Source organism: Hipposideros armiger, unplaced genomic scaffold (assembly GCF_001890085.2).
Source record: "Hipposideros armiger isolate ML-2016 unplaced genomic scaffold, ASM189008v1 scaffold_23, whole genome shotgun sequence".
In the NCBI taxonomy this organism is placed as follows: domain Eukaryota; kingdom Metazoa; phylum Chordata; class Mammalia; order Chiroptera; family Hipposideridae; genus Hipposideros; species Hipposideros armiger.
In genome coordinates, this window is record NW_017731373.1 from 6,237,184 (window position 1) to 6,262,866 (window position 25,683).

General features: G+C 36.3%; 1 protein-coding gene across 2 annotated transcripts; it reads left to right on the forward strand.

Annotated features, from left to right (window-relative positions):
* Positions 1 to 262: 262 nt before the first annotated feature.
* On the forward strand, positions 263 to 25,408 carry NOP58 (NOP58 ribonucleoprotein). 2 transcript variants are annotated; one of them, XM_019635753.1, is made up of 15 exons: positions 263 to 547; positions 3,739 to 3,815; positions 6,132 to 6,184; positions 9,732 to 9,853; positions 12,142 to 12,278; positions 14,376 to 14,440; positions 15,372 to 15,506; positions 16,250 to 16,395; positions 17,007 to 17,133; positions 19,056 to 19,219; positions 20,007 to 20,141; positions 20,385 to 20,446; positions 22,744 to 22,877; positions 24,765 to 24,922; positions 25,136 to 25,408. In XM_019635753.1, the coding sequence occupies exons 1-15, from the start codon at positions 503 to 505 to the stop codon at positions 25,184 to 25,186; spliced, it is 1,611 nt and encodes a 536-aa protein (XP_019491298.1). In that variant the 5' UTR covers positions 263 to 502; the 3' UTR covers positions 25,187 to 25,408. The 2 variants fall into 2 exon arrangements, with proteins under 2 accessions (XP_019491298.1, XP_019491299.1); XM_019635754.1 differs by lacking the exons at positions 263 to 547; positions 3,739 to 3,815; positions 6,132 to 6,184 and adding an exon at positions 6,369 to 6,500.
* The last annotated feature ends 275 nt before the right edge of the window (positions 25,409 to 25,683 follow it).

Here is a 25,683-nt window from a genome sequence, read left to right on the forward strand (position 1 = left end):
TTCCCAAATTCCATATGCCTGATGCAGGCAGACTTCGAGACAGCTCCGCATTTTTCTCAAGGTAAAATATATCATATACGAAGTTTAAAAAAATAATAATAGCGAAGTTTCCCTCCGTTAGATCTCTGTGCAATCTAGACACGTAAAAACTCGTTTAGCGCCGTAAGAAATCTCGCGATATTTTGGTGGTCTCCTGTGGCGGGAATATTGCGGAAGTGACGTCTGCTACGCCGTCACGTCATCCGTCGGAAGTAATGTCACATCCCAGAAGCCTTGGAGAGGGAGAAGTACTTTCACGCGTTCTGCAGACAGTCTAGCGTGGAACGTTTAGACAGCGCGGTTTGATTCTTGGCTGGAAGGCGTGCGCTTTTTTGCTTGGCCAGCCGCCGCCTTGCGGGCCTTGCGGGCCTTGGTGGGGGGTTGGGAGGGGCACAAGTTTGGTCTATTTCCATAGGTATAGGAGCTCGCGGCCGGCCGCGCAGCGCCTTGATCCGGCCTCACCATGTTAGTGCTGTTTGAAACGTCCGTCGGCTACGCCATCTTTAAGGTAGGTGGGAGATTGAGTCGTCGGAGTGGGGAATGCGGGTGTTGGGCAGGCGAAGAGAAGGAAAGATCTCAAGACAGGACGACACTGCTCAGGATAGCGTTGGGTGCCTTTTATGTCCCGCTGCTCTGAAGGGGGAGGCTTTGGGCCAGGGAGGCGCGTGTTTCGGTGAACACGTGGCCCGGCCGTTTGGGGCGCCGGGTTCTGGGTTAGAAGACTTGGCCTGATTAGAAAGGTGAACAGGAACCGTATTAGAATTTTACAGGTTATGCCAAGCAGTTCGGGTTTTAGCCTGAGTGTTTTGAAGAATGACTGAAAGGTTTTAAGGAGAGGAATGATCCACTTTGTCTTTTAATAAAGTTGTTGTGCTGTGTGGAGAATAGATTACAGGAGGGCGAGATAGCAACCAAGGATATTTTTGTATTAATCTACACAAGATAAAATTGCTTGGGTTAAGGTTGGTATGAAGGGAAATATGGGGAGAATTTTAAGGGTAGAACTGAAGGGATTGGCTGATGGATTGAATGTGGGGTTTTGGTTTAAGTAAGTGGGTACGTGATGATAAGAGAAGAGCAACAGGTTGTTGGGTTTGGGAGGGAGTCTAAAAAGTTCCCGATTGTGCTGTGTGAGGCCTGCGATGTCTATTAGACATGGAAATGAAATTGTCATTTCAAGTTTGAAGTCTAGAGGAGAAATCTGGACTGGTAATAATCAAATTGAACTTAGGTTGTTTTACTAGGGAACGTTTGAAGGTAAACAATTCATCACAGAAATGATTGAACAATGGGATATTTGAATAGTGGGATGCTATGAGATGTTAGGAAGAGGAAGGAGGAGGTAAATTGAGTGCAGTCCACGTGCCAGGCACTCTACTGAGCTCTATGAATATAGCAATGAAAAACAAATTCAAATATAAAGCAAAAAAAAAAAATGCTAGGTAAGAAAGTATAGTATGATTCTAGGTGTGAATCAAAAACTATGTCGTGTGGGTGTAAGAAAGTCTGGAAAGGTACATACCAAAATGTTGATTTGAGAGAGCTTTTCACTTTTTATTCTCAAGTTTCTCCTTTGACATTTGAAAATATATATACTTTTTTGTTTGTTTTTATTTATTTTTAAATTACACTTTATATTCAGTATTAGTTTCAGGTGTGCAGCATAGTGATTAGACATTTATATAATTTATGAAGCGATTCCCCCTATTAATCTAGTACTCACCTGGCACTGTACATCCACAATATTATGGATTATATTTCCTATGCTGTACTTTATATCCCCATGACTATTTTGTAACTACCAATTTGTGCTTCTTGATCACTTCACCTTTTTCACCCAGCCCTCCAACCCCCCTCCCATCTGGCAACCATTAGTTCTCTGAGTGTTTTTGTTTTTCTTTCATTTATTTTGTTCTGTAGATTTCACATATAAATGAGATCATACGGTATTAGTCTTTCCTGACTAACTTATTTCTTAGCATAATACCCTCTAGGTCCATCTGTGTCACAAGTGGTAAGATTTCATTCTTTTTTATGGCCAAGTGATATTCCTTTGTATATATTGTACCACATTTTCTTTATCCACTTGTTTATTGATGATACTTAGGTTGCTTCCATATCTTGGCTATCATAAGTATTGCTTCAGTGAACATAGGAATGCATATATCTTTTCGAATTAGTGTTTTGGATTTCTTCAGATAAATACCCAGATGTGGAATTGCTGGGTTATAAGGTAGTTCTATTTTTAAATTTTTTTTGAGGAACCTCCATAATGTTTTCCATAGTGGCTGCACCAATTTACAATCTCACCAGCAGTGTACAAGAGTTCTCTTTTTTCCACATCCTCACCAGAAAGTATACTTCTGTTTGCACTTACTACATTAAGTACTTGGTTTGTTGTTTTTTTTAAGAAAAGGAATAAAATAATAATTAACCAAAAGCTGGCTTTGCTTATTTTTCCTCTCATTGGGGTTATCTGTGATTGTACTATTATTCACTGCTGATTTAAGTGAAACTAATAGAACCTCTTCAAGGCAACTTGGTAGCATCTGTCAACATAAAATTTGTATATTCTATATGATTAATTAACTCCACTTCCAGTAGTTCTATAGAAATGCAACATGTATGCATACAAAAATGTTTTCTGAAGGATAATGAGGAAAAATTATAAATAACCTAAATATTTAATAATAAATACGGGCATAAGTGATGGTATATTCATCCCCTGCAGTTCTAGAATTACGTCCATGGTATGCTAAGTGTGTAGTATAATTACTAAAAGTGTGCATAAATAAAATAGAGTCAAAAAGTCTTGAAGAATATATTCCTAAACATTCATGACTTTCATAGATTAAAAGTGCCCCTTTTTTTCCTTTGCATTTTTAATTTTCTTACATCAGCATGTGTCTTACAATTGATGATGTCTTAGTTTTATAGAGAAATCCATAATATGTTAGTGATTATAGCAGTAAGTAACAATTTATTCTATAGAAAGTAGTTAATTTATCATACAGGTTAGGATATCCATATTTCATGTTCACGGATGCTACCAAATTACCTTCAAGAGATTATTGGTTTCGTTAAATTAAGAGTGAATAAAAGTTATTTCTCTATACCCTCACCAGTACTCTATGTAATAAGTCAAATGCTCAAATATTAGGGTAAGATTGATCCTAAAATCCATATTTCTGTATATTTGATATCCCTGAAATTGGGATATCTTAAAATTGTTGGCAGGTCAGTTTACTTAATAGTGTAAAATAATGGCATATTTGTAAAAGTGTTCTAAAGAAAGTCTTTTGATGTCGTATGAATATGATCTTTTTTGAAGGGGTTATGGTCTCCTTAAAAATAGAAAGTTTTCAACAAAGACCTCCAACTAGACCTGAATTCCGTCTAGTTATTAAATGTGCTACTTGAGCTACTAATTGGACCTAAAACTAATGCTGGGTAAGAACACTTTAGTTATTTAAGAGAGAAAAATAACTTCTACCACCCTCATTTTACATGTACAGTTGCACTTGAGCTGCTGATTTGACCAAGAATTTGTGCTGGGTAAAAACACTGGTTCATTATTTCAGAGAGAATAACAGCTTCCACCATCCTCATTTTACATGTACAGTTGTACTTGAAGACTGTAGCTATATATGCATACCTAAACTGTATCGCTTAAACAAAATTAATATTTATTTATTGCAGGTTTTGAATGAGAAGAAACTTCAAGAAGTTGATAGTTTGTGGAAAGAATTTGAAACTCCAGAGAAAGCAAATAAAATGTAAGTCATCTTGAAACTAAGAATTTAGCAGTCACATTTAGGGGTTCTTTTTACATCTTCCCTGGGTTCATAGGTTATATTCATAATATTTTGTTTTGAAATCTATTTCAGGAATAATATTGATATGAGCCTAATTAATAGATTCCTTATTTGGAGCATAGGTTATTCCAACTAATTTGTGTTAGTTGCAGACTAAATTGGACAGCACCACAAAATTACTGTTTTGTAAGATATTTGGAAACACAAGTTGATTGTGAATTAAATACAAATTTCTGTTAAAAGTAATACTTGTCAAAAGCATGAGCTACTGATCAATTTAACTTTTAGTTTCTCTAAGTTAGTGACATTAGAATGTTTTGTTACTTAATTTGCAATTTATACATGCGTTATGACTTCTTCCTCCTAGCTCCTTCTGGAGTAATAACTAGGTAGTAAATCCCTGGAAAGGTATACCTGATTTCCCCAAAGTATGGGAAAATAGAGTATAATGTTGATGCCCAGCTTAAGGAATGAGTGGTGGGAGAGAGAGCTAGAGCTCGCTTTCCCTCAAGGTAGAGACAAGGTGGCTCTTTCATCGTGTGGGAATCACCTTTTGCAATAGCCCATTTGGTGAATGTGGTCCTAGGAAGTACCTGACTGAGCTCTTCATACATTATGGATCATTTGGATTATGTTTTTGGGGCATTTGATAATTCATCCGCTAGTGCTAATAAAAACTTGCAAGAATAGAAGGAAACTACTTAAGCTTGCTAAAGAGTTTTGAACCCAAAGAAATGTCACACTACACAATTAAAGAAACAAAATACAGAATTACAGCATTTGTAGTGGCAAAAACTCAAAAGTTGAAATAACTTAAATGTCCATTAATAATGGAATTGTTGAATACATTGTAGTGTATTTGTAGATCTCTTGTCCTAGAGAGAGGTTCACGATATACTGAGAAAACTATGCTTCAGAGTTTATTAGTGTAATCCCTTTTTTTTTTTAAGATTTTTATTGGGGAATTGGGGGAAGGGGAACAGGCAAGTTGCTGTCGTTTTTGTTCTTCAGTCTAGTTGTGGAGGACGTTGCTTCGCTGGCCCAAGTTGGCACCATCATTGCGTTCTTCCCGGGCGAGGCACATCAGTCGCTGGCTTCTGGACGGCTGCTCACTGCGGCTGCTGGCTGCTGGCTAAATACGGTAGCCCATGGGAACCCACTGCAGCAGGGGCTGCAGCCTACACCATCGCCGGCGACTCACAGCAGCCCAGCTCCAGGTTGAGCTATTGTTCAGCATCTTAGCTGTAGAGGGCAGTGTCACTGGCCCTCATATGTGGGATCCAAACCAGGGCCCTCTGGCCAGTTCTTAACCATCGCGCCACTCGGCCGGCCCAGTGTAATCCCATTTTTTGCCATGTTTTACATCTGTGTGCATTTATGCAAGCATAGAGAGAAAAGAACAAATGCCATCTCAGAAGGGTACAAGTAGGAATGGAGTAATGCGGAATAAAATGAAATTATTGCTTTTTTCTTTAAATCTTGTGTGTTGTTAAATGTGTATTTAAGGGAACACCAGGGTGTTCTCTGACCAGGTAAGAAAACTTGGCTTAAGAAAACGCTATTTTAGACAGAATTAAAGATTGATTTTCCTCTTTTAAAGGGCTATATGCTTCAGTTGGCTGAGTTAACCTGATTGATTGATTGTTGTCAATGATGTATTCTTGTTGGAACTGAAGCTTAGTGATCTCACTAAAATATTCGTCACTACCACTGAGACAACAATGAATTAAAATGTGTATTTGTTTCGATATAAAATGATGTTACCCTGCACGTAAGTGTATGGGGAAGAAGCAGATAAGAGTGACAGGAATGAGATCTGACAATAAACTATTATTGTTAATGGCATTTGTACAGGATGGGCAAATCAAATGTCATGAGATTCCTGACCTAAGGTGGACTCTTACACCTTTTCTTAGGCCACTTCTATGCTGTGTAATAAAAGGCATCTGTGCCTAGCTTTAAGGAACAGAAGTTATGCACCTCAAGCTTCAAAGTGTTTCTTGTGGTTTAGACGTGGTAGCAAACTCTCTGCTGTTCTATGCTTCGTTCAAAGCCTACATACAGTCTTTATAACAGTCCAAACATTATTAGCCTAACATTTAGAGAAACTGGCTCTTTTATGAAAAATATCTAACTTTTCATCCTGATATCCAATGACAGGAAAGTTTCTTTTATTGGTGTATGCTTTAGAAACAGTCCAGCACCCTTTCCTGAATATGTGGCTTTTGCAGAAATCAACGTGCACCCATAACATTTTTTTTTCTTTCTTAATTCTAGAGTAAAGCTAAAACATTTTGAGAAATTTCAGGATACAGCAGAAGCATTAGCAGGTAAAGTCAAAGACTAGCTTTCTTTTTGTTTTTAATCTTGGCAGTTTTTTATCCTTATTAAAAAGTTTGCTTCAGTTGCCTGAGTTAACCTTATTCAATGTTGTCAATGATGCATTCTTTTTGAAACTGAATTTAAGTGATCTAACATATTCGTCACTACCACTGAGACAACATTGAGTTAGCTTTTTTCACCATAGGGCTGGTTTTTCCCCTCATGTGATGAGAGCTGAGAAGTGGTTAAGTTGATCTCTCTGTGGAAACCAACAGCATAATGCTAAAGCACAATTCAATAAAAGCTGTTCTACAAGGGACCAAGGTAATGTGGTCGAGCACACAGCTCTGATCATTTTAATCCAAGGGTAAAGTTGAGAATAGCCAGGATTCACAGTTGAGATATTAATAAAACAGCTCTCCAGGGGTCCATTCTTAGTTTATTAAAAGTTTTAGGAAAACTAATACAGGTTGGTGCATGCATGTATGTTTAATATAAAAACAACAGGCATAAGAGGTGTTACCTAAAGGGGGCATGATTTTTAATGATTTCAAATAATGGATGACTCATATCCTCCATCTAGTCCTTGTGATGGGATAACAGGTTTATTAACTATGCTTGGCTTCAGTAGCCAGTTGGTTTTTTAATGTTGGGAAAACAAGACCAGATATCAAACCCTAATCATAATTTTTCAGATGCTTAAATTCTATATCAAATCAGCCAACTACTTGGTGATATATTCAGTTGCTGGGAAAGTCATGACATATTTTTCTATGTTTTTTCAATGCAAAACTGCATCATGACTTACCCAACGACCCAATAATTTGATGAAGGGTCATAAGGAAGAATATGGTTTAAAATCAGGCAAGAATTGGACAGACTCAAGTAATTTTATCAACCATAGGACAAAGGTATAGTTCTCCTGTGAAGATTAGAAATTGTTGTGGGTTTTTTTTTTGTTGTTGTTGTTTTTTTAAGCTGAGTCATCCTGCCACCTGTTGGCTGCTCAGCTCGGGCCGGGACTCGAACCGCTGTTGTTCAGAGCTCGCACTCTTGAGCATGCTCTTAACCAACTGAGCCACTCAGCTGGCCCTAGAAATTGTATTTTATTATTAATGGACCACCCCAACCTTATTAGAGAGGTAAGCTGAAGGAAGACCCAACAATGGGGCCAATTTTAAAAAATAGTTCTAGAGCTGCTTCATCAGTACATCAGTAATTAAAGCCCCATAGAACCATAAAGCACAACTATGGTAATTTCTGCCTGGAGACTTTTAAAAGATAATTTTCTGTTAATCACAGCTTTAAAATTAAATATGGGTAGAATTTTTAATTCCCAAGGAAGATCGTGTTACCTGTTCTCCAACTCTGGGGCTCATTATTCACATAGATTGATTTTGCATAGACAACCTCCTAGAGTTGTAAAGTGCTACAGCCCTGATCCCAAGTGGCTTCTTGAAGTCCTTTTTGGTATATTTCTGACCAATCCTTATTAAACTATTAAATGGACAAGTCCAACCTCTACCCAAACATGAAGCAGGTTTTTACTATAGCTAATACATCAATCACACAGTGATTGTCAGATTTTGTGCTCACCGCTCCAAAATTATTTAATCCTTGAAACAATCCTGTGAGGTAGATAATATCACTATTTTACAGGTGATAAAACTGAGGCTTGAGAGTTATATCATTTTTTTGCCGAGCTTTTGATATTCCTTAAAATAATGTAAGATAAATGAATGAAATGCCATACTAAGTGAGAACCCTGTGACCCTCTCCCCCTGCATCTAAGTTCCATGAAGGTAGAGACTATGTTGTTTATTGTTAAATTCATAAATTTGAGCACATATATAAATATTTTGGGGTAAATGAATGAAAGTAGTGAGCTCTGGCAATAATCTGATCAGAAAAACTTCTACAATGCCTTTTCCCATCTATTTTTTACCAAAAAAATTGAACATTACCTTATTAAGAGAACAGTCTTTCCTGGAAATTAACTTCCCACTGCCTTTACAGGGCAATTTTGACATGACAGAACCAAAACTCAGTAGCTGTAGATGTCAGAGTATGCATTTTAAACACCATAGCCTAAGAAAGAGTCTGATGGGGTGTGATGCCACGAATTTATATTCGTCCCAGAAGTTCAAATATGCATGGAGAGGTTTATTTTTGCTCTTGGTCAAATTTTCAAGTTGCAAGTTTTTCAAATAGCCACAGTAAAATTTGGGCTAGCCTACCTTTGGATAAGTGGGAAACTACCAGGGGATGCTCATCAGTGTCTAGTAGAAAAGATAAAAGAAAGACTCAGCTTCCCCTTATCCCTGTCACCATCTCTCTATACTGTCTTTTAAAAATACACATGAAAGTAATTAGCAGACTTTTTAATAAAGGGAAAATAAATGTTTATAAATGTTAGAATAGATCTAGGGTAGAAAGTTTTACTTTTAAGAAATTTTAAATAAAGGAGAGCACTAGGTTAAAGTATAAAAGTAGATATAGAAGATTAAGAACTAGGAGCCAGGGAGTTGAATAAAAGTTTTTAATTATCAAACATTAAAAATTTGTAAGAAAAAACAGATCTTATTAGAAAGGTACATTATAGTAGTCAATGTTGTACAAAGTGTAAAAGGCTAAGACCCAGCAAAAATAGCTTGAATCTTAGCTTCTTAGAATGCGGAGACCTCTGTTAGAGCTATGTGGTAGCCTGGTGGTCTTGGTCTGTACCTTTAATCTTCCCAGATAACAGATAAAATGGACTTGTAATTCGGATGGATGGAGATGTGGTCAGGACGAAAGAGGAAGTCCCCAGCTGATTAAGTGCTTGGCCTTAGAAGTTATGACAGACTTCATTCCTGCCAGGCATACTTTAAATTAAGCTAAAACCCTGACAAATAGAATTGTTAGTCCATGTGGGTCCAGAAAATCTTAAGTGTAGGTTGAAGGAAGGGTGAGGATTATAAGTAGCAGATTTAGAACTTGTTCAAAATGAAAATGGTCCCAAAATTGAATAGGCTGCCTTTGGTAGGAAGTTCCTTACTGGAGGTTTACAAGCATAGGCCTAATGACGCCTCTGGGTCAGGGATTAGCAACGATAAAATCCCACTAGTTGTGCTTGCACTGCAGCAGAACCTCCAGAATGAATACACTTATTGCCAGATTCTTGACAGGATTTTAGGGCATTTCACAATCCAGAGCATCAGGCCAATCTGGGTGGGTGTTGCCCCCACCTCTCCCAGTTCCCAAGTAGATTGTTTCTAACATATTGTGATTGTAGCTCAGTTCATGTGACATAGGGAACGGAATGCTGGATCTGGTTTAACTTTTGGTTCTGGAGTGGAAATGAGGGTGGCAAGCAAGATTAGATGAGATTATGAAATGTGTGACTTGTAAAACATTTTTACATTTATCATTTCATTGCAGAAGTAATGTTAAATTCAGCCATTTTTGAAAGGAAATGTTTATTTTGCTTTATTTTAAAACTTAAATTTTAAGATCTGAATCTGTTTACAGTTACAAATTTGAGAATTAACTCTTGTTTTCCTTTTTCCTGAAAAGCATTCACAGCCCTGATGGAGGGCAAAATCAATAAGCAGCTGAAGAAAGTTCTGAAGAAAATAGTAAAAGAAGCCCATGAGCCCCTGGCTGTAGCTGATGCTAAACTAGGAGGGGTTATAAAGGTAAAGTTATGATTTTTTTTATGCCTGCTAATAAGAGCTCACCATACAGCATAGTGACTACATAGCCTAGCCTTTGTAATGAGTTGTTTATCATAAGTTCTCATACTTGAGCTTTTTTCCCCAGGCTTGATAATAATAGATTTCCAGTGTGATTATCAGGAATAAGCATGTATGTTCATTGTAGAAAATACAAATACACCAAAAAATGATTTTAAAAAATAGCTTTAACCTTGTCCCCCAGAGATAGTGTAACACTTTGTGTATATTCTGCTGTATTTTCGTTTTAACCGCTTTTTTTTTTCTAACATAAATGGGGTCATGAGATTTCTTTTTTAGTGTATGTGTTTATTAGAAAACTTCAGTAGGGAGTAGAGTTGTTAGAAATTAAACAAAGTGAAAGTGAAACGAAAGTGGAAAAATAGACTCCCAAACATGAAATGCAGAACAATTTGAGAGCCAGTGCTATAGTTTGATCTTTGATTCTTTTTTTTTTTTTTTTTNTTGGGGAATTGGGGGAAGGGGAACAGACAAGTTGCTGTCCTTTTGTTCTTCAGTCTAGTTGTGGAGGATGTTGCTTCACTGTTACAAACTTTAAATTTTAGTATAATAAACATACATGCAGAAAGCAAATTGCTGAATAGTGGGCTTATGAGTATCTTTAATTTTTTCTTTTCAGTTTCTCTATTTAGAAAAATCTTATACTATTAATCGTATATATCCTAAGTATTTGTTTGTTAAACATGATGCAATATGTACATTGTTGCCTGTATGTACATTTGATGAACTGTAGATCTGTACGAAGGCATTAGCAAATACATTGCAATGTGACAAAAATGAAGATGTGGGGAACAAAATGTATTGTCCGGTTTGTACGGAGCATGTAAAAACAAACTATTAATGAAGATTTATGTATGTGTGTACACATGCATATTAACACATGTATTTGGAAGTACTTCAGGGATTCTAAGTTATTTATCTGTAGCGAAGTACTTTTTATTCAGTTCCCCTTCTTTATAGTACTATTGATTAAAATTTTTTTATTTTATTTTATTTTATTTTTTGACAATTTTACTTCCTCCTTAGCGATTTGGGTGCCTTTTATTTCTTTTTCTTGTCTGATTGCTGTGGTTAGAACTTCCAGAACTATGTTGAATAAAAGTGCAGAAAGTTCACAGCCTTGTCTTGTTTCTGATCTTAAGGGGAATGGTTTTAGCTTTTCCCCATTGAGTATGATGTTAGCTATGGGTTTATCATATATGGCCTTTATTATGTTAACATATGATCCCTCTATTCCCACTTTGCAAAGAATTTTTATCATAAATGGCTGCTGGATTTTGTCACATGCTTTTTCTGCATCTATTGATAGGACCATATGATTTTTATTTTTCATTTTGTTGATGTGGTGTATCACATTAATTGATTTGTGGATATTGAGCCAACCTTGAGTACTAGGGATGAAACCCACTTGATCATGGTGTATAATCTTCTTAATATATTGCTGAATTCTGTTTGCTAAAATTTTGTTGAGGATTTTTGCATCTACGTTCATCAGGTATATTAGCCTGTAGTTTTCCTTTTTTGTACTGTATTTGTCTGCTTTTGGAATCAGGGTGATCGTGGCTTCATAGAAAGAGTTTGGGAGCCTTCCCTCCTTCTGGATTTTTTGGAATAGTTTGAGAAGAATAGGTGATAATTCTTTTTTGAATGTTCTGTAAAATTCACTTGTGAAGCCATCTGGTCCAGGGCTTTTGTTTGTTGGAAGCTTGTTGATTACTGATACAATTTCCTTGGTAGTAACCAGTCTACTCATATTTTCCGTTTCTTCCTGTGTTAGCTTTGGAAGCCTGTATGCTTCTAGAAAATTATCCATTTCTTCCAGATTGTCAAATTTGTTGGCATATAGTTGCTCATAGTAATTTCTTAAAATTTTTTGTGTTTCTCTGGTGTCTGTTGTCACTTCTAAAATTTTCTGTGTATTACCTTTGTAATTTTAAAAAGAAGCTAAATGTAACAGTAAAAGCTCCCTCAAACCAACAAAAAGAACAAAACTACTAGGTTAAACTATCTTTTACAGCTTTTGATTCATGTAGACAAGCTGTGTTCCAGGAAACTTACACAAGTTTTTATTTCTACCAACAGTATATTTAGGCGTTTTTCCCATACGCACTAGAAACTGCTTTTTATGAAGTTGAGAAATGTGCATATTTAATTCAGTGCTATTTGAATATTTAGTTGATTTCAGAAAACTTTTATTTCTACATTTAATACAAATGTTGTTGTTTTTATAGGAAAAGCTGAATCTCAGTTGTATCCATAGTCCTGTTGTTAATGAACTTATGAGAGGAATTCGTTCACAGATGGATGGATTAATTCCTGGGGTAGAACCACGTGAAATGGCAGCTATGTGTCTTGGATTGGCACACAGGTGAGATTTACTGAAAAATAAAGTCAGCTTGTTTTTTAATAAACAATTGTGTAGCACTGTTCTAAGCATGTTATACGTAGTAATTTAATTCTCATAACAATCAGTAATAGTAGTAGTAGTAGTATCCTCATTTTACAGCTGAGGTAGCTAATGCCCAAAGTCAATACAGCGGGTAAATAAGGAGGCCAGGATTTGAACCAGGTATTCTGGCTCCATTGCCTGGACTCTAAACCTCACCGTAGACATTTTCTACCCATAGTGGATTCCACAATTCTTGGGCTTTCTCTTTTCTCTTTTTTTTCTCTTATCTCTGCTAAATCATTTACTACTCCCCCATATACTTTGCATATTCCCACATTTTCTCATCTGCCATGATCTCCTCTTAATAGAGAGAGTTGCTTGTTTTGCTCTGATTTTTATTGCATTTTTGTAATGCAAAGAGAAGCACATTGACCTATCATATTTAACCAGAGGTACATTAGAACAGGCATTTCTGCTATACTATAGTATATGTGTTCCTGAAAAGCTTAACATTCTGTGAAGTTGCACTAAAACAACAGCTTATGAAGAAGAAATAAGATTAAAGGTACACTACTCAAAACATGTGCAACTTGGTAACCAGAGCACTATCAAAAAACCCTAGAAATATTAACACAGTGAGAAAGATATGTTAATTTTATATTAAAAGAATACTACAAGTAAACAAAGGTCTGTATGTACAAAAAATATTGAGCATAGATTGATGAAGAATTAAAGCTCTGCTGACGTAGATGAACAAAATGCACAAAAGTCTGGAAGAACTTGGTAATAAGCATTTCTAAGGGAACAAATACAGCTAAATGGGGTCAAGATTCAAACTTGTGATCAGTTGCCATTGTATACAACAGTGGTAGGTAATCAAATATCTCTTAAGAGGACATTTGGTTATGTGTAGTGACATTTTTGGTTGTCACAATTGGGGTAGGATCTGTTACTAACATACAGTGGGTAGAGGCCAGGGATACTGCTAAATATCCTACAATGGGGTTGGCCGAGTGGCTCAGTTGGTTAAGAGCTGGCTTGGGATGCCACAGGGTCCTGGTTTGGATCCCACATATGAGGGCCAGTGACACTGCCCTCTACAGCTAAGATGCTGAACAACAGCTCAACTTGGAGCTGGGCTGCTGTGAGTCGCCGGCGATGGTGTAGGCTGCAGCCCCTGCTGCAGTGGGTTCCAATTGACTACCATGTATAGCCAGCAGCCAGTGTGAGTGGCCAGCAACCTCAGTGAGCAGCTGTCCAGAAGCCGGGGATTGATCTGCCTCTCCCGGGAAGAGCACAATGATGGTGCCAACTTGGGCCAGTGAAGCAACATCCTCCACAACTAGACTGAAGAACAAAAGGACAGCAACTTGTCTGTTCCCTTTCCCCCAACTCCCCAGTGCTGTTCCCCTCCCCCAATTCCCCAATAAAATTTTTAAAATTAATTAATTAATGTTATAGAACTATAGGTTTTAGCTGGACAGATGTATTATTTTCTTTCTTTTTTTAAAGATTTTATTGGGGAATTGGGGGAGGGAAACAGACAAGTTGCTGTCCTTTTGTTCTTCAGTCTAGTTGTGGAGCATGTCGCTTCACTGGCCCATGTTGGTATTATTGTGCTCTTCCCGGGAGAGACAGATCAGTCGCCAACCACTGAAAGGCAGCTCTTGGCAGTACATGCCGGCTGCTGGCCCCTCACAGTAGCTTTCGGAAGCCCACTGCAGCCGATGCCAGTGACTCATGGCAGCCCAGCTCCAGGTCGAGCTGTTGTTCACCACCTTAGCTGTAGAGGGTGCAGCATCACTGGCCTGCATGTGGAATCCAAACTGGGACCCTGCTGCTCAGAGCTGGCGTCCCAAGCCAACTCTTAATCAATGCACCACTCAGCCGACCCCCTATTTTCTTTTTAAATGTGTATTTTCTGATCTTACATATTCTTGTTCAACTGATTTTCCTATGTAGAAAAAATGTTTAAGTGTAGCTATAAAGGAGGGATTTGGGTAGCTTGAAGATTTTTGTTAAGTGCTTTCTATAGATGCTATCTTAGTAATTTGTTATTTTCTGCCTTCTCCTCAGCTTGTCCCGATACAGACTGAAATTTAGCGCAGATAAAGTGGACACAATGATTGTTCAGGCAATTTGTAAGTATAGTGCTGTGAGGTCTATTGTTTCTATACCCTGTGGTTTTTTTCCTACTATTAAAGCTACCTTTTATAATTCTGCCGAGGAAGAGAATGGGGATTAGCTAGAACTTTTAATAAGTAAAGTGGGAAATGAAGAAGAGAAAAAAGGGAAAACTACCCATAATTTGATTAGTTAGAGATAATGTGAATTACACTATGTAAATTAATTTATTTGTCTTTTCCATGAAAAAAATACTAAAACCATGAGTGTGACCTGTATTGTGTTATTTCGCTTTTTTTCACTTGGCTTTATAATAAGTCTCCCATATCATTAAGTGATTTTTTTTTCTTTTTTAAACATCAGAGTCTTAAACAATTTCCAATTTTAAAAATCCCCTTAAACTGTAGTTGTATTTCTTGGTGTATATGCAAAAGAATTGAAAGTAGGCACCCAAACAGGTACTTATACACCCTTATTTATAATAGCATTAATTCACAGTGGCCAAAAGGTAGAAACAACCCAAATACCCATTAACAGAGAAATTAATAAACAAAATGTGGTATATACATGCAAGGAAATATTCATCCTTGAAACTGGAATGATAGTCTAATACATGCAACAACATGAATGAATTTTAAAGACATGCTAAGTGAAATAAGCCACACACAAAAGGGCAAATAGTGTGTGATACTTAGAATAGGTAAATTCATAGAGACAAAGTAGAAGAGATTACTAGGGGTTGGGGGGAGGTAGTGATGGGGGGTTGTTTGATGGATATAGGGTTTCAGTTTATGATAAAAGAGTTCTGGAAATGGACAGTGGTAATGGTTGTACAACATTGTGAATGTACTTGAAGCCACTAAAACGTATACGTTTGAAAATGGTTAAAGTGGTAAATAAGTTCCTGTTTTTTTGTTTTGTTTTGTTTTTCATTTTAATGTGCTGCAGCCTTGTTGGATGACTTAGATAAAGAACTAAACAACTACATTATGCGGTGTAGAGAATGGTATGGCTGGCATTTCCCTGAATTAGGAAAAATTATTTCAGATAATTTGACATACTGCAAGTGTTTACAGAAAGTTGGTGAGTAACTTGAAGGCATTGAAAATAATTTATCTGTATCCTAAAACGAGTTATAAGTTTTTTCTTTACAAACTTCCCAGATTTTTTTCCAACTTATATTGTTTTAGGAGTATAGCTATAGCCATATCAATGTCTGTTACATTACAGAAACGAAATTAACTTTAACTTTGATTTTGATGGTCTGTGCAATAGAACATGGCTCTATAATTTGCTTTTTAAGATGGCCTCTTATTCATGTGAATGCTTCATGGAATTCCCCATTAATAGGGGCAACTATAGACTTGGGGGATATCCTGAAGTATATTAATAATACCAAAAGTAATATTGCTTATGTATACTGTTAGCGTTATATCCTATACTGATAATACAGTAATATTATTAATAGAGGAACCTGAGTATTATTACTGAATATGAGTAACTTGGCTCACACTATATTACCACATTACCACCCCAAGAATTCTTGGCCCAAGTTTCAATATAACCTTAACTACAGTTATCTACCACAGTATTTCATGGGGAGGGGGGGGGTATGTGTGGTTTTTTGGAGGGAGGTGGTGGGGAGAGATTTTAATCTATAATTAAGCCTTGACATAAGGAAAATTACTAGGTGAAATGTGTTCGCTTTTTGTTTTGTTTAGGCACCCTTTTCATTGGCTTATCTCTACTTTTATTTTTGATTGTTTGGTGGATTTTATTTAATTAGTTGGAGTGATTCTTCCTCATCCTCTGCAAACATTCTATAGGCGATAGAAAGAATTATGCCTCGGCCCAACTTTCTGAATTACTGACAGAAGAAGTTGAAGCAGAAGTCAAAGCAGCTGCAGAGATATCTATGGGAACAGAGGTTTCAGAAGAAGATATTTGCAACATTCTGCATCTCTGCACTCAGGTAAACTATACACATAGAGAAACTATTTGTGGTGATACCAGCTCTGTAATAATTTTCTGGTGGCAATGATGATTTTTCAACTTATTGTTCACCTGATAAATAAATATGAGGGTGTTCAGTCACTACCTCATCTGATGCCATCTTAATTTATATATTTAAAGGGAGGAAATATATACTAAAATGATGTTATGAGTACTAATTTATTTGTATTGTTGCATTGTCTGAATGATGAGTTATAAATCCACTAAGAAGGCAGAGAAGGATAGCATGAGTTATGCAATTCTAACATGTTTGTAGCCTGTGGTGATTTTTTATTCCTCGTTTGGAGATAACTATACAAGAATCAGAGAGCATGACAAATGTCTGCTTGTTGGAGGTTTCCAAAATTAACAGTAGTAGTGGCTAACATTTTTAGGCAGTGCATTAGGTTGTTGACATACATTATCTAATAAAATCTCAACAATCCTTTTATAAGAACAGGTAAGGAATGATGAGTTTTCCCAGAGTTGCACAACTGCTCTACAATAATTTAGTTTTACACATGTGAATTCTATATTATTTTTACTCTTAATCATTTATGAGTGATTTATTTTGTTCCTTATACAATGCAGGTGATTGAAATCTCAGAATATAGAACCCAGCTCTATGAATACCTGCAAAATCGAATGATGGCCATTGCACCCAATGTTACAGTCATGGTTGGGGAATTAGTTGGAGCACGGCTTATTGCTCATGCAGGTGATAATTTTAATGTAATTTGTAAAATGGGTAGAGCTGAGTTGTTTTCTAACTAGGATTTTTTTTTTTAATCTTTAAACTACAGTTATTAAAGAAGTTAAACAGAAGTAGGTATGTGGGTGAGGACTGAGGACCAAGTATTCAGTGATGATTTTATTTGTATGCCTGATTTCCTTTTGGATAATGAAGACCTCTTTAGTCACTACCTCTTCTGAGACACTTGTCCATTGTCAGAAGTTTGTTGTGCTTAATGTCAATAATCAGATGAATGTAGGAGGATGAAAATCAGTTAATATTTTATATTAAAACTCATCAGATTAAAATTGAATAGTTTTAAGAAATCACAATTGATACAGTTGTATGCTGCTTAATGACGGGGAAACGTTTTGAGAAATGCATTAGGCAATTTTATCATTATGCAAACATCATAGAGATGGTATTGCCTATTATACCTCTGGGCTATATGTTATACCACTGTCATATATGTGATCTATTGACCATAATGTCATGCGGTGCATGTCTCCATGCCCTTGATTGAGAATCTGTTTTGCTATTGGATATACTATTTTATATTTTAATATATTTGACATACAAAAATATTTTGAAAAGGTTTATAATAAAACAATGCATGTGTATGGTGATAGAATGACAGCTGCTACAAAAAATACTGTAAATTGAATACTTGCAGATACAATGAGGTACTAGTTCATTATATTACTGGAGACATTGTAATCATCCATCACAGATCTTAATTTATCTACAGCAAAGTGTTTAAACTAGAATAGCTCCTTCATTGATCAAAGATGCCATTCAGATAGCCTCAGCTGCAAGATTGGAATCATCTAGGCTGGTTTTGTTGTCTGTATCCAAAATTTCTTAGATAGACTGAATTTGTAGAAGTGAGAGATGCAGGGATGTGTGATTGTTGAATTTTAAACATGTATATCTAGTGATTTAGTGACTGCATTAATATTGGGGGTATTTTCTGACAGAAAACCTGTGTAACAAATCTAACAAAGTAATATTTGATACCTAATTAGTGTACTTAAAAGCATACCTCCTCATGCATATCTTAACAGAGGTAAAGTGTGAAATTTATCACATAGTTCTATTAAGTTTCCATTTCTTTGTATGGACTTTTTTCATATCTAAAGTAGAGAATATTTGATATCCAAATGCATCTCAAAAATAGGGGCTAGGGGCTGCTGGTTACCTCAGGTGGTTAGAGCCCAGGCTCATGGCACCAAGGTTGCTGGTTCGATTTCCACATGGGCCAAGGAGCTGCGCCCACCACAATGGGATTGAAGACGACTTGACTTGGAGCTGATGGGTCCTAGAAAAACACCTTCCACAACTAGATTGAAACAACTACTTGACTTGGAGCTGATGGGTCCTGGAAAAACACAATGTTGCCCAATAAAATTTCTTCAAAAAAAAAAAATAGGGGCTAGATTGAGGGATATCTGTAAATACAAGTTTATATCCTGTGATATGCTATTGGAATGTAAAATAGTAATAATATCTTTTAGTCAAATAAGTAAAATTGAATAAGCTTAATCTTCAGTTTGTCATACACATTCATCATAAACCTTTGCTTTTGGTGCTAATGGAGTAATTACAAATGCTGAGGCATCAGGATTTTTAGGGAATTCCAAACTATAGAGTCCTGTATTACATCAGATTTTTATTTACTCTGGTGGCTGTAATACTCAGACTGTATTGTGTTCTTTTTGTTTTCTTTTCTTTTTTTAGCTGAGCCATCCTGCCACCTGTTGGCAGCTCAGCGGCAACTCATCTCAGGCTGGGCATCGAACCGCCTTTGCTCAGAGCTCGCACTCTTGCATGAGCTCTTAATTAGCTGAGCCACTCAGCCGGCCTGTATTAAAAGAGCATGCCTTGTAACTACTTCTTTTCTTTTGAAGGTTCTCTTTTGAATTTGGCCAAACATGCAGCTTCTACAGTTCAGATTCTTGGAGCAGAAAAGGCACTCTTCAGAGCTCTAAAGTCTAGACGAGATACCCCTAAGTATGGTCTTATTTATCATGCTTCACTTGTAGGACAGACAAGTCCCAAACACAAAGGAAAGGTGAGTTATAGTTTTCCTGAGGTAGGCCTTTTTTGCTCCAAACAACCTATTTTCTACCTGCTTTATAGCACGCCTTAAACCTGTTCTATTTTTTTCTCTTGAAATAGAAAATGATGACTTCTTTAAATGAAAAGCTCTTTGTATACTGAAAGAAATCGTTTGAAGAAAGTGTTGTTGGTCCTCTTAAAGCTATTTTTTTTCACTGTGTTAGTATTTTCCTAGAATTCACCCATTGGTGAGTGGGTGGTATGGGTGGCACATCAAAAATATTCTTTGTGGCAGGAAGCCAACTTAACATCAGCATATATGAATTATAAAAAAATAATAGCTCTATGCAATGTTGTCTATTTTACAGATTAGGAAACAGACTTAAATTTAGGTACTTTCAAACTTTTATAGGACACATAGTTGAACAGAAACTAAAATTTCATAAAATTCAGAGCAGAGTGATGGGAGAAATAAAGGGTTCAATAAAATAAAATGTTGATTAGCTTGAAAAGGGACTATACTTGCTCTAGATGACCTTATGGTACAGAACTAACGTCACTGAGTAGAAACTAAAGGAGAGTATTGGAAGAATAGTTTGAGCAAGTTTTAGACATGAACTACTAAAAGATCTTTTCATCTACCAAAATGCAGTTAGTATAACCAGTTAGCCATTATATTATGGCAGAGATTCAAATGTAATATAGCTGGCTTGAGTTATATGATTCAAAATACTTCTGTAATTCCTGATTTTTAAAAAAAATCCTGGAGTGAATGTTTCTAACTTTCAGTTCTCCGTTAGATTTCTCGAATGTTGGCAGCCAAAACTGTTTTGGCTATCCGGTATGATGCTTTTGGTGAAGATTCCAGTTCTGCAATGGGAGTTGAGAACAGAGCCAAATTAGAGGCCAGGTTGAGGACCTTGGAAGATAGAGGGGTAAGAAACACATTCTGCCTATTGCAGAGATGTTACCTGCTAAAAGTTAATTATGAGTAGTTGATGTATTTACTCATTTCACCTGTTAAAGTTTTATTTTATGATGCATTTTAGTATTACTAATATTTTTTTTGTTCCTGATATTAACAATTTCCCTGATATTTACCGAGAATTGATATATTAGAGTATATACTATAAAGAGATTATGTCTTAGAAAATTATTAATAAATTTTCTTTTCTTAGATAAGGAAAATAAGTGGCACTGGAAAGGCATTAGCAAAAGCAGAAAAATATGAACATAAAAGGTGAGTACACTTGGTGGGGGGTGCGGATGGATAATTTCTACTTATTTAAATGTTAATTGTTGACAGCACGTTTTTTACTATAAACTGAAACTCCCCATTGTTCCCCTAATTTTTTTTTCTTTGCCATTTACAGTTTTCCATATTCAGTTCTAATTTTTAATCATATGCAGATTTTTACATCATTATAAGTACATACAGTGTATTTGTTTTTATTTTTTCTTAGTATTTAACTTAGTTCCAAATGTTGATAGTAAATATTTGTCACTCATAGTTCCTATATAGTATACCATTTGTTGAAAAGAAAGTTCATTCAGTGTTAATCTAACCTATTTTTTTTAAAAAAGAGACAATAGAGAGAACAGTGTAAAAATGGCTAGGAGGCATGATAGTATTCAGACCTCCCCATAAAATTAAAAGTAAGGTTTCTAGTCGTTAACCAATAAACTCTACCTTTAAGAATCTTGTAATCCATTAAAAGTTTTAATAATAAATCTTATGCTATAAGTGGGTGGGGAGAGTAATATACAGTAACAGCTGAATTATAAATATATTTACATATATTTAAATATACACATTCAGAAAAACGGTTTTTATTTATTCTGGAAACCATATGTATTCAGTGTGGGCATTAATGTTTTATAATTTGTGGGTTTTCTAAGTAAGTGATTTATTGTTCTTAGTTGACAAATGGTGGGTTTTTGTTTCTTAAATTATAAATGTTTTTAACCTATAAAAGTTAAACAGTCATGAACCTACAAGTTAGCTTAAAAAATAAGAAAGGGGCCGGCCGAGTGGCGTGTTGCTTAAGAGTTGGCTTGGGACACCAGCTCTGAGCAGCAGGGCCCCAGTTCGGATCCCACATGAGTGCCAGTGACGCTGCGCCCTCTACAGCTAAGATGGTGAACAACAGCTCAACCTGGAGTCAACGTGAGTTGCTAGCGACGGTGTAGGCTGCAGTGAGGCTGGCTGGCAACTGGCGTGCGCTTTTGTGAGCTGAGCTGCCATGAGCCGCCATCCTATGGCCGGTGAGTGACTGCCTCATCCGGGCAGAGCGCAGTGATCACAATACCAACATGGGCCAGTGAAGCGACGTCCTCCAAAACTAGACTAAAGAACAAAAAGGACAGCAACTTGTCTGTTCCCTATCCCCGATTCCCCAATGCTGTTCCCCTCCCCCAATTCCCCAATCTTTAAAAAAAAAAAAAAGGAATAATATTTCTGAACTGTTTCATACAATTTTTTTTTAAGATTTTTATTGGGGAATTGAGGGAAGGGGAACAGTGTTGGGGGATTGGGAAAGAGGAACAGACAAGTTGCTGTCCTTTTGTTCTTCAGTCTAGTTGTGGAGGACTTCGCTTCACTGGCCCATGTTGGTATTGTGATCATTGAGCTCTTCCCGGTTGAGGCAGTTGGTCGCCAGCCATTTCACAGTCACTCAAGCTGACTGCCGGCCACTCACAGTAGCTTACGGCAGCCCACTGCAGCCGGCACTAGTGACTCAAAACAGCCCAGCGCCAGGTCGAGCTGTTGTTCACCATCTTAGTTGTAGAGGGCGCAGCATCACTGGCCCATGTGAGATCCGAACCGGGGCCCTGCTTCTCAGAGCTCGCACTCCCAAGCCAACTCTTAACCAACGAGCTACTTGGCCAGCCCTGTTTTATACAATTTTTTAATGTTTTCATGTATTATGCTATGACTTTAAACACATGAACTTAAAACACCAATTATGAGGTTTAGTTCGCGTTTTAGGCACTCATTGCTTCAATTTTATTCTTTCTGCTATGTTAGAACAAAAGCTATCATTGGGTTTTAGGAATTGTATTCATATGTATTCCATGTTCCACTGCCTCTTGGGATCTTATGATGAAGTCTCTTGTATTAAACCTAATCGGGGTGTTTTTTTGGTTTAGTTTTCATTGAATTACTTTATATTCTAAAACTTGAATTGGTTCAGTTTTTACTTTCTAGCATATTCCTTTGGTATAAAGAGATTTTCTCCCATTTTTCCTGTATGCTGACTGAGTCTTCTTCTGTACCATAGTCACTACATTGGTTACTAAATCAGAATTCCTTTAGCTCACTACTTCTCTTGAAGTGTGATTGAGCTACCTGGAAAATAGGAATACCTCTTTTTTTGGAAACTATTCGTTTTCATAAACTGCCCCAAAGTCACTAAAATGAAACAGCATTTTATGTTTATGTAAGTGTTATCTGATGTCATTTCCTTTACATCTTTTTAGAATTATTTTAATTGCACACCTTCCTAGGGATTTTCTAAAACTCTTTCGCTCTTTCAGTGAAGTGAAGACTTACGATCCTTCTGGTGACTCTACACTGCCAACGTATTCTAAAAAACGTAAGATAGAACAGGTAGATAAAGAGGATGAAGTAATTGAAAAGAAGGCCAAAAAAGCTAAGGTGAAAATTAAAGGTTAGTTTGAATTTTTTAAACGTCATTTATACTTTTATTCCTTAAGTATAGACTTCGTAAGTTTTGGTAGAGTACATGCCATCGAACTGTATTGTGAAACCACTCCATATTGAAAGCTAGTGCTGTTATAATAAGCCATTGTGTTCTCTGAGGATAGTTAGGATATAATTTACCAAACTTCACAGAGGAATGTGAGAAGCATTTCTTTGAATATGTGGGATTGCATATTATACTAAATTTACCAAAACTTTAGTTTCCATCACAAGAGCTATTTTGATAATCAGCTTAAAATAAAAGGAAAAAGGTATGTAGTTTCTAAATGAGTCACTGAGATATTTTTGTTATATAGTTAAGTGTAGAATTGATGAAGCAGTGGTTTTCTTTGTTGTTTCTGTTAGATGGAATGGACTAGAGTGGTAACATACTGGATAGCCTAGCCTGCTATCGTAGTAATAGTAATAATATTAAAAAGGCGCTCTCCAGTGAAGTAGGATGTCTTGCAAAGTTGGTAAGCAAGTACTCCCATTTATTAGCTTGACCAGTGTTAATTGCCTACCATCTAGTCTAGCAAGATAGGCATTGGTGCAATGACTGATTTAATTTTTGGTTTCTAAGTAGCTTAGTGGTCAAAAGTGCCCTATCAGCAAATGTGGACTCCTGCCTTAGATGAAGAAAACATTTCTTTAACTCCTGTGCTGCTATTTATTGAGCTTCCTAAACCCACAACTAGCATTTGAGGATACCAAACTTTGGATTTGTATCTTCACTTGTATATCCAGTAAGCTTCTCAAACTTAACATTCATGGATCCTTGCTACTCCCAGTCTGTTGCTCCACAATTGTCTCTTTCCTATAAATGCAATTCTGGTTACTTTGGCTTTTAACCTGAATCTTCTCTTATAACCCAAATCTACTCTGGCAGCAGGTTATCTTAATTCTACTTTGAAAGTATATCCAGTATCTAACCACCTGTCATATGTGGATGTAGCGGCCACAGTGGTCTTGTTATTCCTTGAACTTGCCAATTCCTCTTTTCTCCCAAAATAACCTTAGCATTTGTTTTTTTCTCTACCTGGAATATTTTTCCTCAAGATATGTGCATCATTCACTTTCTTACCTTTTTTAGGTGTTTGCCTGACTATCCTGTCTAAATGTCCACATGCATCGCCTTCCTCAGTGTTCCTCTTCCTGCATTATTTTTATAGTTAGCACTGATTACTATGTAAAAATATTGTACAGTGAGTGTATCATTTACTTTTTGTCTCTTGTGTCTTGCTGTATCTTCAATTGTTTCGATTAGAGCATGACATATAGTAGGTACTAAATAAATATTTGGTGAATGAATTTCTAATACCTACCTATTCTTGAATCTGCATTCTAATGTGCCAAGCATTGTGCTAAATATTCTGCAAGTGTTATCTTAAATCCTAGTAACAATCCAGTAAGATAGACAATGCTAAATTTTATAGATGAGGCAATTCAGGTTATATAGGTTAAGTGACTTACTCAGGGTCACAGCACAGATTGAATAGCCCCAGGACTGTTAACTCCAGAGCACAAACTCTTAATCATTTCTGATATAATGGACTATCCCAAGAAAACACTGGGTTTGGAGATGAAATAAGATGATCTGTTTTATTCTAATGTCTATGCATAGCTACATGATCATGAGAAATTGACTTCTCTCTGAGCTTTATATCACTTGTAAAGTTAATAGTATTGGTCTAGGTAAGTAAGTGTTAGAAGGACCTTTGTATTTATAAAATTATATAATAAACATCAGATGGTTAACCAGAATGATAGAAAACAACTAAGATTCCAATGTTTTGGGAGGGAGTGAGGTATGGTACAATATTAATTGTTGTATCTTTACACTAACCTTATTCAGTTGAAGAAGTAGTAGAAGAAGAAGAAGAAGAGGAAGAAGTACTAGTGGTGGAAGAACAGGAGACATCTATGAAGAAGAAGAAGAAAAAGGACAAGAAGAAACACATTAAGGAAGAACCACTTTCTGAGGAAGAACCATGCACCAGCACAGCAGTTCCTGTATGTTTCTTAATTACCAGTACTTTATTACCATGGGCAGAGTCTCCATATTTTATTCTATTCTCTCTATCAGAAATGAGCGAACAGTTTAAAAAACGGTTTTCTTGATGGGAAAGTAAAATAAAAAACAGGTCTACTTTGCTTTTTATTAGGAAAAGTTATTACCCATACATTTACAGCTCCTTCAAAAGCATTCTTGTTGGTTATTTTCAGAGTCCAGAGAAAAAGAAGAAAAAGAAAAAAAAGAAAGATAATGAAGACTAGTGGAAAGGAATCGTAATTGAATCACCTGGATACATCATGCTAAAGATTCAGGAATATGCCAGAGATGCTCTCTAAAATAATTGCGGAAAGGTTGGATGAAACTGGTTATTCACCTATAGCTTTTCAAAACCTATTTGTGTCTTAACATTGACTGTTAACTTTATTATGTCATCATTTCTTAGTCTTTGTTATACAAATAAAACTATTTTCTTTGTATTTTAAGGCCGTTTTGTGATCTCTATATTTTAAGTAGAGAATCTTTGGCCCTTCCTATATTTTATTTAGCATTTGACAAGTATCATTTTGATAATTATATCTGAAAAGTGAGAGTTGTGAATCATTCATTTGAAACAGCCTTTTGTAAGGCATTGATTAGATGGAACAGTTTAAGAATCTCACTCTAATACCCTTCTCTTAACCTTTTTGGACTTCAATTTTTGTTTCTCTTCTATCTTTCTGCCTTTATTTATTTAAATCTGTGTTTTATGCTCAAAATT